The 17441-nt window shown below is 36.4% G+C and overlaps 1 protein-coding gene across 8 annotated transcripts; it reads right to left on the bottom strand.

Annotated features, from left to right (window-relative positions):
- Positions 1-6205: 6205 nt before the first annotated feature.
- LOC136221816 (kinesin-like protein KIN-7E) lies at positions 6206-14074 on the bottom strand. 8 transcript variants are annotated; one of them, XM_066009255.1, is made up of 16 exons: positions 13911-14074; positions 13257-13475; positions 12554-12656; positions 12214-12458; positions 11430-11519; positions 11248-11348; positions 11030-11143; positions 10870-10951; positions 10728-10795; positions 10546-10611; positions 10315-10439; positions 9067-9403; positions 8339-8443; positions 7318-8250; positions 6908-7224; positions 6206-6830 (listed from the first exon to the last, which is right to left on the bottom strand). In XM_066009255.1, the coding sequence occupies exons 4-16, from the start codon at positions 12431-12433 to the stop codon at positions 6509-6511; spliced, it is 2880 nt and encodes a 959-aa protein (XP_065865327.1). In that variant the 5' UTR covers positions 12434-12458; positions 12554-12656; positions 13257-13475; positions 13911-14074; the 3' UTR covers positions 6206-6508. The 8 variants fall into 8 exon arrangements, with proteins under 8 accessions (XP_065865327.1, XP_065865326.1, XP_065865332.1 ...); XM_066009254.1 differs by lacking the exon at positions 13911-14074 and adding an exon at positions 13643-13897; XM_066009260.1 differs by lacking the exon at positions 13911-14074 and adding an exon at positions 13643-13897 and having other exon boundaries at positions 12214-12455.
- Positions 14075-17441: the final 3367 nt, after the last annotated feature.

Here is a 17441-nt window from a genome sequence, read left to right as displayed (position 1 = left end):
AGTTGTTCATTGAAGTTTGAGACATATTAAATAAAATATTAAAGAGATATTGGAATATTATACTTACAATGAAGTTTATGTCAATATTATGTTATATTATTATTATTATTATTATCAAGAAGTTATTTTTTCCCAATTTTCTAGACAAGGAGATTGTAAGCGTCTAATACACTTGATAATATGTTTATTCTTGAAGAATATGGATTATGCTAGATACGAATTCAAAATCAAGGTAAATAAAAATAAATTTTGATGCTCAAAATGCTAAAAATGTACATTAATTATGGATATTGAGATAATTGCTTTTGCAACATTGACTTATATAGTTTTTAACTATTATATTATGATTCGTACAAAATTGTTAGTATTTCAAGAGTTTTTAACAGATGAAAATGAAATATGATCATAGGACAAATTATTGAAAATATTAATTAAGAAAATATTATTATTTGAATCTCTTCAAATTCTCAAATGTTGAGCATGATGATTCTAATTAATATAATTAATTTCACATATTAATTATAAAACGTTTTTTTTTTGTACTGAGTGGTTACAATTGCGATTTAATTCTATTTAACTAAAATTAATTTATGGACTTAATACTTCATTAAGAAAAAATAAAATGTTTAATTAATGGGCAAAAAATATTTTCACTCTCCTCTTTATACGCTTATGTCTCGACATTCTCTCTTATTTAAAAAAAAAACCCGAGAGGAAGATGGTTCTCTCCTAATTATCTTTTTCGTCCCTTCATTTTTTTTTCAATTCTTTTGTTTGTTTTTCTTACTTACAAAATTCAAGAATATATAATTATTAGAAAATATTAATGAAGTCAAATAAGTGATATTTGCGAGTATGGCTGATATTCTATATAGTGAAAGAATGAAGAACAAATTGATTGAATGTCTTGATGAAATATTACGAGATGAAAATATGAGAAATCATAATCTTAAACTGATTCATTTAGATATATTGGGTTATTGTAGCAGAATGAATAATTGAATTCGAATACTTGGTGATCATGAAATTCCATCAACCAAAATAATTATCACCAAGATGAATTTGTGACTAATTCTTACGAATTTTATTTTTTTATATGTAACATATGAATTGATAAAGTTTCTTCATATGCAACATCAGAAAAGTATTGATTGTAATAGTTTATAAAATAATTGATGTTGCTTCCATTTTAACATAGATTGTAATTATTTTGTATTGTAGATATAATAGTTAATTTTAATTGTAGTTTAATTCAATTTTTTTACCCTATATTGTAATTTTTTTTGTATCGTAAATATAATATTTAATTTTAATTATAGTTTAATTCAATTTTTGGTTTTTTATTATATTCTAATACATTTCTTAATTAATCTGCTATTTTATTATTATTGTTTCACAGAATATTTGGAATATGAAAATGTATTAAAATTCCTAAAAAGTACAAATCATTGAATTTTGTAAAAATAAATAAATCATTCATCTTTAGTTAAAATTCTATAAAAAAAAGTGGTCAATTATTTTTAAAATTAATTTAATTTAAATTATCATTAAAATATATATATTAATTTCAAATATACATAATATAAAAAAAATTCATAGCATGGTATAAAATTATTTAAAAGTAAATATATCAATTTATTTATTTATCTAAATTATATAAAAGTTTCATACCTCATGCATCGCACGGGTTTTCGACTAGTTATGTTTAATAATATAAACAATATCAAACTAAACAAATTATTATTTTATTAGATTTTAAAATTATAAATCTAAAATACATTTTTTAGAATTTAAAATTTATAAATTATAGAACAAAATCATAAATATTTATAATATATAAAATAATAATAACATATTGTAGTTTAAATTAAATATAATTTAACATGATTTTCATGAATCCTTATCTAAATCTAATATATTTTTTTTGTTTACTCAAAGAAAAAGAAAAAATTACATTAAAAATTATATTTTAATTTTTATTTATAATTATGAAATTATTTTTATGTATTTTATCATTATATGATTTAAATCTTAAAATATCAGAATATTATAATTTTATTTTTATTTTTATCAAATTTTCAGTTAATCAGTTGCAGGAAAAAAAAACAGTTTTAAAAACCCATTAAAATTTGATATTTAAATAAATTTATTTAAGAGTTTAAGATAATTGTAAATAATTTATTAATTCTGAGTAATATGTAAGGTCACGGGTTCGAGTCTTAGGAGCGGCCTCTTGCCAATTAAATTGGCAAGGGAAGGCTTGCCCCCAATACACCCTTGTGGTGGGACCCCTCCCCGGACCCTCGCTCAGCGGGGACGCGTAATGCGACCGGGCCGCCCTTTTTTTTTATATTATATTAAAATTTAAATTTAAACTATAATATAAACAATAAAAATAAAATAACCTAAATTTTTTGATTAATTAATTTTATAAAACTCAATAAACAAAATATAATTCTTTTAAAAAAATAAGCAAAAAATAATTATATATATATATATATATATAACCTGATCAAATTGGATTTTTTTTAATAAAGCAGAGGAGAAGGCAAACCACAGGAATCCCAACTAGGTTGGCACCCCCGGGACAACCCACACCCAGAAATTATATAAAAGAAGAATTAAGAAATATATACAAATATCAGAACAAAAAAAAAATAAAAAACAAATGTAAAATTAACGGAAACGATATAAAGTCCTGCCAATAGCTTTATCCCGAAGAAGAAGAGAGCAAAAATCGGGGAAAGAATCCCACCAAATCTGACCCGAACTCAGACGGCCAAAGCTCGCAAGAGCATCAGCGACCTGGTTACCCTCCCTAAAGATATGGGAAACAACAACCTCCATTTGATTCAAAAACTGCAAACAAATCCTCCAGTCCGATTGCATAGTCCAGGGGACCACAACGGGACGAAAGCGAAAAATATAAACCACATACCAGGAATCGCACTCCATCCAAATCTTCCGCCATCCCCGATGATAAGCCGCAGAAATAGCAAAAAACATCGCCTGAAGTTCGGCCATATGCACTAAACCGCAATCAAGCGGTAAAGCAAATGAACCAAGCGACCGACCAAGACGATCCCTAAAAATACCACCACAACCTGCAACACCAGAAACCACCGTCACATCAGTATTAATTTTGATCCAGTCCTCCGGAGGAGGCTGCCAACAAACCGCAATCACCCGAGGAGCCCGATGAAGTCTAGGAGCCAAACTAGGAGTGTCCAGTATTTGACGTTCCACGTAAGAATTCCAAACAGTCCCAAAATTGAAAGAGTCTGCGCCCCTCAAACAAGCCCATAATAAACGTAAAGAAAAATGAATATCCGGCTTAACCTCCTAAAAAATGCAAGCATTTCGAGCCAACCAAATGACCCAAACTGAATTAACAAAAGCACTATTCCAAAGCACCCTAATTTGAGGACTAAAACGATGAGTAACTACAAGTTTTAGGAAATCCATGAGAGACAAAGAGACGTCTAACCGGCGACCAAACAAACCCGAAACACTGTGCCAAATCTGAGCCGCAAACGGACAATGAACAAGCAGATGGTCAAGAGATTCCTGATCACACAGGCAAAGCGGACAACGTGATACAATTGGAATACCACGAGCCCGTAATGCAGCCTGCGTAGGGAGAAAACCTCTGAAAGCCCGCCAACAAACCATGGAGTGCGAAGGAGGAATATAAGGCCTCCAAATAGCAAAGAAAACCGGATCCGTGAATAGAGGAGGACGGAGCCACTGATAAAACAAACGAACAGTAAAAATTCCATTACTAGCAGGCCGCCAATAACAAACATCAGAATCATCACCGCTAATCCTACAATTAAGAACACGTTGCAACTGCAGATCCGGAAGATCAGGAAGGTTAGTCCATATTCCATTGTGACAAAAATTTGAAATCTTATCCGTAAGGGAATGTTGAACCAAAAGAGGAATGCCAATTTGCTCCGCAATAGGCGGAAGTAACCACTCAGAAGTCCAAAAAAATAGATCAGAACTATTCCCAGGCAACCAAAAAGAGTGCTTCCTCAAAAGCCTATAAGAAGCTTGGATAGATAACCAAATAGTTGACCGAGAAATCCGAGGCCTAAGCAAACCAGACTTTCCCAAAAAACGAGACCTCAACAAAGAGTAGCAAAGAGAATGAGATGAAATTAAGCCCCAAGCTAACTTACCATATAATGCAATATTCAACGTTGCCAAATGCTTCAGACCAAGACCCCCCTCCTTTAACGACTTAAAACAAGAATTCCAAGGCACCGAAACCAGTTTCCTCTCAAGGGTCGAACCAGTCCAAATAAAATTCCTCATGCAGCGACTAACCCGGCTTAATAAGCTAACAGGCCACTTGTACACAATTAGAGAATGAACCAATGCACATGTGATGACTGAATTCACCAGAGCCAATCTCCCCGCCATAGAGAGAGTCCGCCCCGCCCAACGAGAAAATGAGCTAACTATTTTATCCGCAATAGGGGCAAGAAATTTGGAGCGTGGAGCACCTTGAAAAAGCAGGACTCCAAGATAATGGAAAGGAAGGGCACCAATTTTAACACCGATTCATTCCCGCCATACGTAACCGACGTCTGCCAGTAACCGAATCACCAAAGAAAACCTCCGACTTTCCCCAACTAACCTCTTGTCCTGAAAGCAACCCGTATGTTGTGAAAATGTTATTGAGAGATGAAACATTACCCAAGCTAGCACGACAAAAAATTAGAATATCATCCGCATACAAAAGATGAGAAGGCATCCCAACAGAACCAGAATAACACATTGGAGAAATCAGACCAGCAGCGACTTGTGCCAATATGTATCTACTCAAAAAATCTTCCGCCAAGCCGAATAAAATTGGAGACAGCGGATCCCCCTGACGAACCCCCCTAAAACAAGGAAAATAGCCATGACAACCTGAAGCAGACATAATCGAAATACGCGCAGAGGAAAGAATGTTCAAAATCCAATTCCGAAATTGCAACGAGAAACCAAAAGCCCTCAGCACTTCCAACATGAAATCCCAGCTTAAAGTGTCAAAAGCCTTACGAATGTCCACTTTTAAACACATATTGCCACCAAAGCATCTCTTATTCAGCGAATTAACCCCTTCCGAAGCAATAGCAATGCACTGATGTATTTGCCGACCCTTGATAAAACCAAATTGATTCTCCGAGACAACTCTACCCGCAATTGAAGCTACCCGATCAAATTGGATTGAATTGGGATTTTAGCATAAATTTCAAATTTTATTCATTTTATGTGAGGAGTTTACGATTTGAATCAAACACTAAACATTAAATAAACATGTGTAAGCAAATATAACCGTGCAATGCATTGCTATTGTTTACGGTATTTTTGTTCTTCCGTAAAAGAAAATTGGTAAATTACATTAATGGTACTTAAATGACTATTAAATTTTATTTTGTTCCAATAAAATCGTTGAACTTTTTATTATTGTAATAAAGTCATTATAGTAATTTTAGATAGAAAAAATTACCGGAACAGTGATGCGGTAATTATGTTGAAAATAACCGACTTTTACTTATAACGTGGCAACTACATGGTAGCTAAAAAAAATTAAAAATGTACTTTTCCATTGCCAAAGGAATGAAATATCTAATATCAATGTCAATATTAGGAATTTTGATATGTAACCTTATAAAAGAGAGACTCTAAATAGGAAAGTACTGATGATGTGGCAACAGTTACAATTTCCTACAAATGTGAATCGGCATGTTCACATGCATCTTAATGAACAAATGAATTTAATCATTTACCATTAAATCTAACAGTGAATGGCTAAATATTATGTGATCATTAAAGTCTTTGTGATCAAAATCGAGCTGTGAATAGTACAACTATTATAGCTGTAAAATATTATTAAAATAACAACTATTTAAGCAATCAAGCACTAATTAATAAGTAACCACCCAAATAATACCAAAATTACTCTAATGATCATGACATTTTATTTATTTATCTAATCACAACAGTATCTCACACTAAAGTTCAATGCAACGCAACCAAATTGAAATACTTCAGTGTTTTGCTGCACTTTCAGTTTCATGCACAAATTTTATATTTTTTTAATTGAATGCATCAAATTTGCACTTAACTGCAAAATGCACACTGTTAAATTTGTTTCTCAGTTAATCCAGCAATTACTTTTAGACAATCTAATCTCAATGAGCAAATTACAGAATGAATCGCCATGCATCAATAAATCTAAACTAAACATAGTTAATATTGTAAAACTTAAAATATTACAAGAGGGTTTTGGATCACTACACTTCCATTTCAAGCTCAGAAATCATCACCAGTTGACTAAAAAATGGCAAAACCGAGTTCAACTTTTAACACGACACTAGCTACATTTTTACAACTCTAAACAATAGGAGAACGGGGTTTTCAATTTCTGGGGAGGTAAATAATGAATGCTATGTGGTCTATCTAATTCAATAAAACACAGTACAATTACAAGATATGGCATAGAAGAAGAAGCCTATAAAAGAGTGGAATTAATGTGTGTCCAACCCAAGGATCTCCTCCTTGTACTTGGGCGTGTAAAGCTAAGTCCAAACATCTCCTTAAGAGCTTCCCCTTGTTCTACAAATCTTACCAGCTTTGCCACAATGGCAGCACTCTCTGTGATGTGGTTAATATCTTCTGTGTTACTCCATAATCGGTTCGCCAACTGTAACCGCCTACGTTTTGAGCGCAACTCTATACCCCACCTCTGGAAGATCGTCTTTCGCTCTTCTTCTGATAACCTCTTCTGCATCAGCTTCGTTAGCATCCCTCTCTCCCGGTGAAGGGCCTTCATGCTGTCAAATCCATATTCAAATATTAGATCAAAATAACAGGTTAGTTAACATACATTGCTCACAAGACAGAAGCAAACCTTGAAGCCAAAGTGATTGTCCGACCACCTCCAGCTGCCCGACTCCCTTGAGAAAGTGTTTCGTTGAGGAAGTGAAGTCTTCTAAGTTCCACCTCCATATATATGGAATCTGTTGAGTCACCTTTAAAGAGAAGGAAGAAATACGTCCTATGGACTACGGAGACATTGCAAGTTTTCCAAAGTTCAATTATCTCTTTCCTCTGTCTCTCAAACACCAATGGCCAATCATCAGAAGTTTCCAGTGCTTCACACATGGGATCCAAACCGACATCTTTGGCGTTTGCAAATATGCTAGCTGTTGAGTCTGACCCCTGAACCTACAAGAGTAAATTAGACAGAGTTACAACATAATTTTTTATATAATAGCTTTAAAGACGGATGAAGGAAGTAAGAAGGAAAGGAACTCTCACCTGTTTATCAACTAGTTGCTTCTCATATCCCTGCTTCGCCATCTCTTTCAGTCCTTCAACAAAAGTTTGGACGCTAGGTATATCCTCGTCAGCAGAAGTTTTGATACTTGGACTGCCCAAATCATCTGTATATCCACTACCAAGAGAAGATTGAGAATCATTTCTTGATAACCTTGCAGTATCAATATCATAATCTAGTGGAGGAAACTTCCTCCGCATACTTTTCGGCCTCCCAGCAAAGTTTTTCTCAGAACCATTTGGGGGAGTGCTCTCCAAATGGTCTTCCCTCCCAAGGTCTGGAGATGACTCTGCCATAAAATTCTCTCTGGAACTCGAGCTCCTAGTTAAGTTCATGCTTCTAGAACTTGACATATCAGAGGATTTTGGAGATGTTTCATTAGCGTCAGGATTAACCAGAGCATCAATTGTCATCTGTACATGGTTCATTCTCTGCTCCAACAAGTCATATGTGAAACCATTTTGTGTGTTACCCGCTTCTCTGTATCCATTTGCTGGAGTTGATGTTTCCTCGCCTGCTGCATTATCATCCCTACTCATTGTCGAAGTTAATATTTCTTCAATTTCACCATTTGATATTGAATGGGGTTCAATGTAATTTTTCCTCCTTGCCTCGTCTGTTTCAATACATTGAACTTCCTTGCAGTAGTCATCAGCATCTTCTGCTGCTACAGTGATCTTCTTTCCCATTGACATAGGTGAAGAAGTATTTGATACAGAATCGTGCTCCATATTGTCCTCAAGGTAGTAAGGTTCTCCCATGCTGCTTCCACTGCCTCCGTCATAAATATTCCTCAATTTTCTGACACGTCCACCCATGTAACGATGATAGGCAACATCTGAAGATTCCGATACAGAAGATTCATTTTCCCATGCATCTCCTCTTTTATGCTGATTATGATGAGAACTAACCATCTGATTTACCATATAAAGCAAGAACCAAAGTTTTAGCAGCATTACCAAAAATAAACTAAGTAAAAATAACTAGGATATAATTACATACCCCATTTCTTGATGTTTGATCATGTCCAACCATTTTCAGCAAATCCTGAATACGAGATTCAGCAAGATCCCTTTGCTTGGTTAACTCTCTTATCTCCTTCTCCATCTGCAAGAAAGAATCTCGTGTAAACAGTTTAACCCAATACTACAATAATTGCACCATCTCACATTAGCATAAAGCCTTTCTACCATACCGTAAACCATATGCAAAATACAAGGAAAGATACTACAATAATTGGTGATGTCATCATGCATAGCAGTCAAAGTTCACAATCCTTCAATCTCCATGAGAACCTCTACTTGATGTTGCCAACTCGATTTACAGTTGGCCTTGTATAAGATTGGCTCCAAGATTACATGGTTTATTACCTTCCCTCATGGCCTATGTAACTGCTCAAAGTTCATGATGAGCGATGATGCCTCTATGCTTAGAAATGATACAAAAAATAGCATAGATATATATATTAAGTGAACTGAATTCATCTGAAGAATGACCTCCAGTGATTCTTTCTTCATCAAGAATTAATTGAAACCACAGTTCAAAAACTATGATCAAGTAACCTTTTTAAATAGAATAAAGAATATTGAATGTAATAGTTATGAACACGAGCCCCCAAGAAAGTTTTGTAGTTGTGTATAGAAATACGAGCACAGTCAGAAGCATTTGCAAATAAGTTAGAAATTAGCATTCCTGGCCAACAGAAAAGAGAAAGAAAAGTATATCATTACCTTTTGAATTTGAAGATCTTTCTTTCTAAGTAAAGCTGCATAATCAGAGGTTGAGGAAGCAGGAGCAGGACGACTCAACTCACTCTCCAATCTAGCCAATTCCTTTTGTAAATGCTTAACGAGTGCCTTATCAGACATAACTACATTAACCTGAGCTTTTGTAGTAACTTCTTTTGCACAACAAGCAAACAAAAGAGTGTTTCTAGTTTGTTCCACATGGCTGCGGGCTGGGCTCAATGTGCAGACAATGGCAGTTCTAGCATTGCCACCCAAAGCAGGCTGCAGTAACCGTGTCAACTTAGAATCTCTGTAATTGATGTGTCCATGTCTCCCCTTGCTGTATCATCATAGCACCATTTTGATAAGATATAAATATTGATCCCATCATCTGCTAATGTTTCAAATATCCACCACTACATATAGAGAAATAAATAACAGAGGGGTAGAGAAAGGTAGATCTCATTCAATTCAAACTGCTCTGAGCACTGCCCTTCTTCATACCATTTAGCAGCATTATTCTAAAAAAGGTGGTGTGTAATAAGTACGAGCGAGTTTATGAAACAATTGTATATTGCATCAAACACATAAATTGCTCGACTTTCCTTATGAATAAATAAATTTCACATTATTAGTAATGGAAGAAAAGGCAAGTTGGAGGTAGCTTTATCAATAAACAGATCATCACATAGCAATTTTAGAAATTTGTTGAAACTGTGATATTTATCATTAGCGTGAAAAAGAGCTGAACAAACCAAAACTAACTATCTATCCCAATGTACCTATTTAAAATAGCACTATCAAGAAGGTATCAACTTTAAAAAAAAAAAAAAAGAAAAGGCGGCCCGGTCGCACTACGCGTCCCCGCTAAGCGAGGGTCCGGGGAGGGGTCCCACCACAAGGGTGTACTGGGGGCAAGCCTTCCTGCCAATTTATTTGGCAAGAGGCCACTCCTAAGACTCGAACCCGTGACCTCTTGGTCACACGACAACAACGTTTACCGTTGCGCTAAGGCTCGCCCTCAAGAAGGTATCAACTTTATGTACAGAAAATCTAGATGTAACACAACAGTCAAGTAAACCATCAATAAGCAATACCTATAACCACATTAAATTTATACTAGGTATATTAACTATATATAAATAATAATATTTTATCTACAGTTGTTTTCATAATCTACACACTACACACATACATAAGTACAGACACTATCTGAAAGTTACATGGAAAAGGAGGGAAGCAAAGATCAACCTTAGCTTGCGAATAACAGTTCCCAGAGTCAGTAAACTGCGGTTTATGTGGCATCCTTCTTTCAATCTTGTGCCAGAGGATAATGACTGAGATGCACGTTCACTTCCAGCCAAATCAACAAAATTCTGCCAAAAGAACAAGAAAAATAACTTAGAATTACTCCCAGATTGTAAATATTACCATACTCTTTATTAACCTTGTCAATTTAATCAGCCAAAGAATAGTCCATACCACAGTTGCTGCAAGAGTAGTTGAATTTTCTTTGCCTAGGAATTCACGAGCAGAACTTTCAATAGTCTGAGAGAATCAGAAAAGCGAAAGGCCAACATCAAAAACTACAACCAATTAAGTACTTCATATACTTCCAAGCAATTAAATGCTCCAACTATAGAGGTGGGGATGAAAGAACTTACCAATCTAAGAATCTGATGAGATCTGGAACTTTTCTCATTCAATGAGGTCTCACCAATCCGTCTTTGAGCTGCAGGGATGAAACAACGTAATTATACATACCATCATCATCCTTGACAGCATGACTTATTTACAACTCTTTACCTTCACAAACAGACAGGAGCTCCTGGAGATGGTTCCAGTCCTTCAGTGTTTCCTCGGTTGCTTTCTCCACTATGGTCCCTTTCTAAATAATAAAGAAGAATTAGAGCAACTTATGACCTCATTTGTTGGATCAATGGAGAAAAAAGATGATGACATTCACCTCTGGATCATCTAGCAATCTAAGTGGAATAGACTCTATACTCAGGAGATCTCTGATAGCTTCATTGTATATCTCAATCGCTGAAAACTTCAAAACATATGCTCTCTCCTCATGCTGCAACAACGGCATCATAAAAAGAAAATCAGCATTAAAAGAATATTTTATAAACAAAAAAAATCAAATTGAAAAGAATGAAAAGAGATTAAAAATTTGATTACCCGATGTATATAGTCAAATATATCTGCCACCGTGTACTCGGTTATTCCCATCATTGTGTATGTCTTTCCACTACATGTCTGCCCATATGCAAAAATACTTGCTGGAAAAAATAAACAGTAGTAGTGAAGATCATTTCATCTCTTGGTACACAAGAATTCTAGGGCACTCATGTTATACTTACAGTTAATACCACTGACAACTGACAGTGCAACTTCCTTGATTCCATCATCATAAACTTGCCTTGTAGAGCAATCACCCCGAAATACTCTGTCTATCCCCAAAAAGACAAAGGAGTTAATATAGTTTAACCAGTAAAGGCTCACATAAGCCGATTCTATCATGTTCTAGAGTATGATGAACTGCAAATCCATAAAAAATTTGGTTGTTAAAGCAACAACGAAAACTATAATTCCATAAATATATACAGCACAGAGATCAAATTCGAAAGAACTAATCCTAATTCACAAGATAATGCAAGGAGCCTGTTGCTTTGTAGTGCTGTGGAATCTGACACCATAAAGCATCTGTTCGTCCTACAGCACAGGAAGCAAAAAATTTGCAAGGATCTCTGGGTTACAATGGGTAAGTGAGAAACTAACATGCACAATCTAACACGTCATACATGTATTCCGTCCACAAGCTAGGAAAAAAGTTGAGTTTAATCTCTTTTAAGTATCCTAGGTTTGTGCTGGGAAGCACCACAGAGATAAAGGGATAAAACAGCCATTCAGGCATACTGCGCCCAGAATGCAGGCTTGAGAATTAAATTTGCATAAAAGCTACCTAAAATTTCAATGCAACCCAGGAAATATTCACCATAAACATAAAGCTTTGCCTGAAAATACGCTAAGCTAATTCGCTGAACAACACCCTAAATATAGCAGCCTGATTCCTCCCTGGTGGCAATATACACAATCGTCATTTCAATTTTTTTCCTTTGAACAAGATTCACAGCATGCACTTACCAAATGCATAGGCAGATGGAAAAGTAGAGCCTTCACGAAGGGTATTCCTGTACAATATGGTGGTGTTATTGATGCATTCCCAATCAGCAACTTCTTCTGCAAGAATCTCCTTGTCATTCAAAGGCCGTAGTCTCACCAAAACAAGAATTCTCTCCTCACGAGCAATTGGCATTTGCATCTTATCCATATAAGGGAGCTCTCCCTCTTCAATGGAACCCATTTCTCAACGCTTCACGCTTGATCTTCTAAGACCACGAACAATCAAACCAAAAGTAAGCTCATAATTTCAAATTCCTGAGAAAAGGAAATCGAAAGTTGAGGAAGAAGTTAAATTACTTACAGTTGCTCTTGCTTTTCCTAAGATTTAAGAAAGTAAAGACGCTAAAAACAAGGTTGTTGCATTTTCCAAAAAAGATAGTAGATCCATCGTTATACTGCAGTATCTGAAACAAGAAGTTAATCATGGCCATTATCCAACTACCCAACAGATAAAAAAACCAACAGAAAATTCTAATTATTAGTCACATCAACAACAACATCCTAATCATCAATTTAGCCAACAGCAACAACAACAAAAACAAGTATATATCTTTTCTATACTCGAAAAACAAATGGACCGATTTAGACTCGGGACAGGAGCGAGAAGCAAATTATAGGTAGCAACCGTCAAAAACAAATTACAATTCACAACTAGAAGAAAGATTAATAATTAAAGGTGGTTGTGATTAGAATAATTGCTTAACTTTAGTTTTAAGCTAAATAAAAACAATAATAATAGAAACCTCAAAATGAAAACCCATCTCCAAATTTATTTTTCATTATTCAATAACGATCAGATCAAACGCAATGTGAAAGCAGAAAACGTCCTGCGCTGGCTACCAACCATGAAATTGAGATAAAACCTATAGAAGCTGGACACAATAAGCTCGTGTCTGTAGTGATATGGTCCCATCCCATCCCATCCTACCCACATTTCTCTTCCTCACTCACAATACATGATTACATTTACATACATGTATGTATATAAACCGAGAGAAATATACCTATAATAAATGTTGTGTCACTGTCACAAGACAGTTAGTGAACACAGTTCATAGTTTAGCAATGCAGTTGAAGATAAGGTTTACACAGACTGTATATTCCTTTCTCCCGGTAAAACGGTGTCGTTTTCCACTGCTATTTCTATGTTCTACCCTGATCTGAAAGAGAAAGTCCTATCCTCTCTCTTTTCTTCTCAAATCTCGAGCTATCTTGTGCCTGCTCTGCAACTCATGAAGAAAAAAATAATAATCACTCCCCATTTACTAATATTAAGGGAATTAATTAATTAAAGGGAATCCCGATTTCCGTGCATTTAGCCGTGGCTTTTTATAGAAAAAAAAGTAGCAACTGTAAGTTTATTAATCACATTTAAACAAAAATATCTTACAGATCATATCTCTGGATAGCTTCGATTTCGTTTTAAGATAATAAAAAAACAGAGGTCGTGAGCGAGGAAGATTGAAATGAAGTTGAATAGAAACGTGGCTTAGAAGATAAAATAGAAAAATGGAGAGGAAACCATTACTTTACGCGTCGAAGAAAGCTGAAAAGGAGCGAGTAAAGCAAAGGGCATAACTGGCACAGCAAAAGAAAAAGGAAGAGGAAGAGGAAAAGGAACCGAATGGAACAGTAAAAACCGGCGAGATTTAACTCACCACGATCTTTTCCGTAAAAGGTAGAGAAGAAGAAGAAGAGGAGAAGAGGAAGGGAGCGTTTTGGTCCTAATGGAAGAAATGCATTGTCTTCTCTCTCTTTCTTTCTTTCTCTTTCAGCTGGAGCGGGGAGCGGTGAGCAAAACGGATGCAGCGTCAACGTCTAAAAAATTTCTCATTGTTTTTCTTTATTTTCATTAGTTACAGTTTTGCCCCCCTGGCTTTTCGCTTTTTGTACAGGGAAGGTGGGTGTCACGTGCTAACGGGATACGTTAGATCGGTTCCCGCCGCGCAGGAGGTCCCGCTATCGTCCACGTTGACGTTTGCTCTCTGATTTCTTGGACCACTGTTTAATCTTTTGGGTAAGCAATTTACTCCCCCGTTTACATTGGAAGAGGAACATACAACAATTACAAAGTTACCACTCAAAACATCATTAGGAAAATCTGAAAAGAAACTGGTAAATTACAACTATCAACATTCAAATTTAAATAGTTTTTACTAAACTTTTAAAACGTAACATAAAAATCTAATATAGCTAAATTTTTATTAACGTCTTAAAAATGACCATTAATAACCTAAAAATGAAAATATTTAAAATTTAAATTTTTTAGAACGATATTTATCATTAAACCAAATTTTATATTTTTTAAAATCAACATTTCAGAAGCGCTCTCTCTCTCTCTCAAAATTCGTTTTCTCTTTGCTAATCAAACAACACTTAAATGACTTTAAAACGAAAATTATGAAGAACTAAAATTGTTTAAAATATAATCAATTCTTCGATTTTTTTTTTATTTCGAGTTCATCATCGGTTATTTTGAAACGTTGATTGTAGTTTAGTAGTCATAAGTTTAGAAAGTGTAAAATTAAGTAGTTTTTATGTTACATTTTGAAGTACATACAGTGAAAATAAGTAAAGTTCAATTGCAATAACCATGTAATATATGAAATGTGTAATGTTTTTAAATATATTAAATACAAAAATATTTTTTTTGGTAGAAAAAAGAAAGGAAAAACAAAACAAACAAAAACAACTACACAGAGATTAGCCTAGGGAAGCTAACCCCAATCCTATCCTCTAAAAGAAGAGGAGAGAGAGCAATAGGGGGAACGGACAGGGTAGAAACACCTAACTCCCCCTCATGGCCAGCCGTCGCCAAGTGATCCGCAACACGGTTTTGCTCACGGAAAATGTGGCTGAACTCTAAGGTCTCAAAGGATCCGCTAAGCCTTTTAATAGCTCTAATAAGGTTGCGACTATGAAGACCCATGGCATGATTGTCCGAAATCATATTGATGGCCTCCATGTTATCGGACTCCACAGAAAGCCTCTTAACACCCAGCCTTTTAGCAAGCTGGATTCCTGAGAGAATGCCCCATAGCTCCGCAGAGAAGGAAGAACCCAACCCAAAATTCTGGGTAAACCCAGAAAGCCAGGCTCCTCCCGCATCTCTAAGAACTCCTCCGGCAGCAATCTTACCATTACTGAGTCGGGAGTCATCAGTGTTCAGCTTCACAAACCCCTCTCTAGGCCTGCTCCAACTCACGAGATGGATATCACTACTTTGGGAAGAACTGGCAAGGGACTCTCCTTTGAAACTATCAATAATAGATGAGAGTTTCTTCGAAAAAAACTCAGCTAAGTTAGGCAAAAGCACGGCTTTGTTACCAAAAATCTCCTCGTTTCTCCATTTCCAAACCTGATGACAGATAATGGCAAAGAAGATGTCACCATGCTCCATATAAGACAGTAACTTTCCACTAATACCAACAGAGAACCAGTCGTCCACTGAATGGGCCATGAAGGAAGAGAAAATGTGATGTGGGAGAATTTTCTTCCAAACCTCTTTACTCTTAGGGCAATCCCTAAGAGCATGGCATAAAGACTCAACATGGCCTACACATCTTCCGCAAGCTCCCGAGTTTGCAAAGTGCCTTCTGTGCCTATACGAGTTAGTAAGCAACATGTCCTTAATGCCCAGCCACAGGAAGCTCCTAATACGGTAGGGAACTTTGAGGGCCCAAATGGTTTTCCAAATATCCGAGGGATGATCAGACCTATTGAGGGAAAAAGCTTCAAAGGCAGATTTGCAAGAATAAACTCCATTGTTCGTCAGCGCCCAGCAATGCCTATCCAAATCTTCAGCTTGATTACTCACCTTCACTCCCCGAATTCTAAGGAGAGTCTCAAGACTAAAGAAAGAATCGAACATAGGCCAGATCCAATCCCCTTCAGAGTCCACCACATCGGCAATCCTCCAGTTGCGGATATCACTAGGCGGGGGAGAGGTACACACATCCACTAAAGGTTTATCCCCAATCCAGGTATCAAACCAGAAGCTAATAGAATTGCCATTACCCACCTCCAGACCCACCCCCGAACAGAACTCAGCAAACACGGCGCTAAGCCCTTTCCAGAGGAAGGAGCAATTGACAACTCTCTCCTTCGGGCCCCTGAAGATTTTATCTTTCCGATACTTACCACAAAGAAGGCGAACCCAGAGAGAAGAGGGGCATTGCCACATACGCCAAAGGAGTTTCATTAATAAAACTTTATTATTATCCTTAGCTCTCCTAATACCCAAGCCACCTGAATCTTTGGGCTGACAAACTTCACTCCAAGGCACCAGATGGATCTTTCTTCCTTCCGCAGCCTCCCCCCACAGGAATCTCCGGTTAATCTTATCAAGATCATTAAGCACAGGATCCGGAAGCTGACAAGCCTACATGATGTGGTTGGGAGCTGCACAATTCACATATTGAATTAAAGTCAGACGGCCAGCGAGGGAGAGAGTCTTGACTTTCCACGTGGCACACCTCGTATTGGCTTTATCCAAAGTATCTTTAAAGGAAACTTTAGACACTCTCTCACTGTGGAGGGGAATACCCAGATACTTCCCAAGAGAATTAGTAAGAGGAATACCGGACAAATCACTTAATCTTTTACAAATTCTCGGATTCATATTCTTAGAGCACATCATCCTAGATTTCTGGATATTAAGTCTCTGACCAGAGGCCGAACAAAAACAATCCAGAATATCCATAATGACACTCAACTGCTCCTCATTACCTTCAAGAAAGATGAGGACATCGTCAGCAAAGAATAAGTGAGTCACCTGGGGACAGAAGCTGTTGATGGCCACCGGGTGGAAGCTCCCAATATCAATGGCATCTTGAATAAGGTGGGAAAGCCTCTCCATAGCAATGACGAAAAGGAAGGGACTCATAGGATCACCCTGACGGATACCCCGGCTCGGAGAGAACTCCTCCGACATATCCCCATTCACCATAACCTGAAACACAGGAGAAGTAATACAAACCTCAATAAGCTTTCTCCAACTGTCCGGGATCCTAGCTCTCTCCAGACTCTCCATTAGGAAGTTCCAGTTGATACGATCATAGGCCTTCTCCAAGTCCAGCTTTAGGGCCACAATGCCTTTCTTCCCTTTCCTAATCTTCATAGTATGCACCATTTCCTGGGCAATCACCACATTGTCCATCATTTGTCTACCGAGAACAAAACTACCCTGA

The sequence above is a fragment of the Euphorbia lathyris genome, chromosome 3 (assembly GCF_963576675.1).
Source record: "Euphorbia lathyris chromosome 3, ddEupLath1.1, whole genome shotgun sequence".
In the NCBI taxonomy this organism is placed as follows: Eukaryota; Viridiplantae; Streptophyta; class Magnoliopsida; order Malpighiales; family Euphorbiaceae; genus Euphorbia; species Euphorbia lathyris.
This window is presented reverse-complemented; position numbering and strand designations above follow the sequence as displayed.

Coding starts and splice junctions, on each gene's coding strand:
- LOC136221816 (XM_066009255.1), bottom strand. CDS start 12,433: ATGGGTTCCATTGAAGAGGGAGAGCTCCCTTATATGGATAAGATGCAA. Junction 10,612..10,727: donor CTCATCAGATTCTTAGATTG/GTAAGTTCTTTC, acceptor TGATTCTCTCAG/ACTATTGAAAGTTCTGCTCG. Junction 8,251..8,338: donor ATCAAACATCAAGAAATGGG/GTATGTAATTAT, acceptor ATGGTAAATCAG/ATGGTTAGTTCTCATCATAA.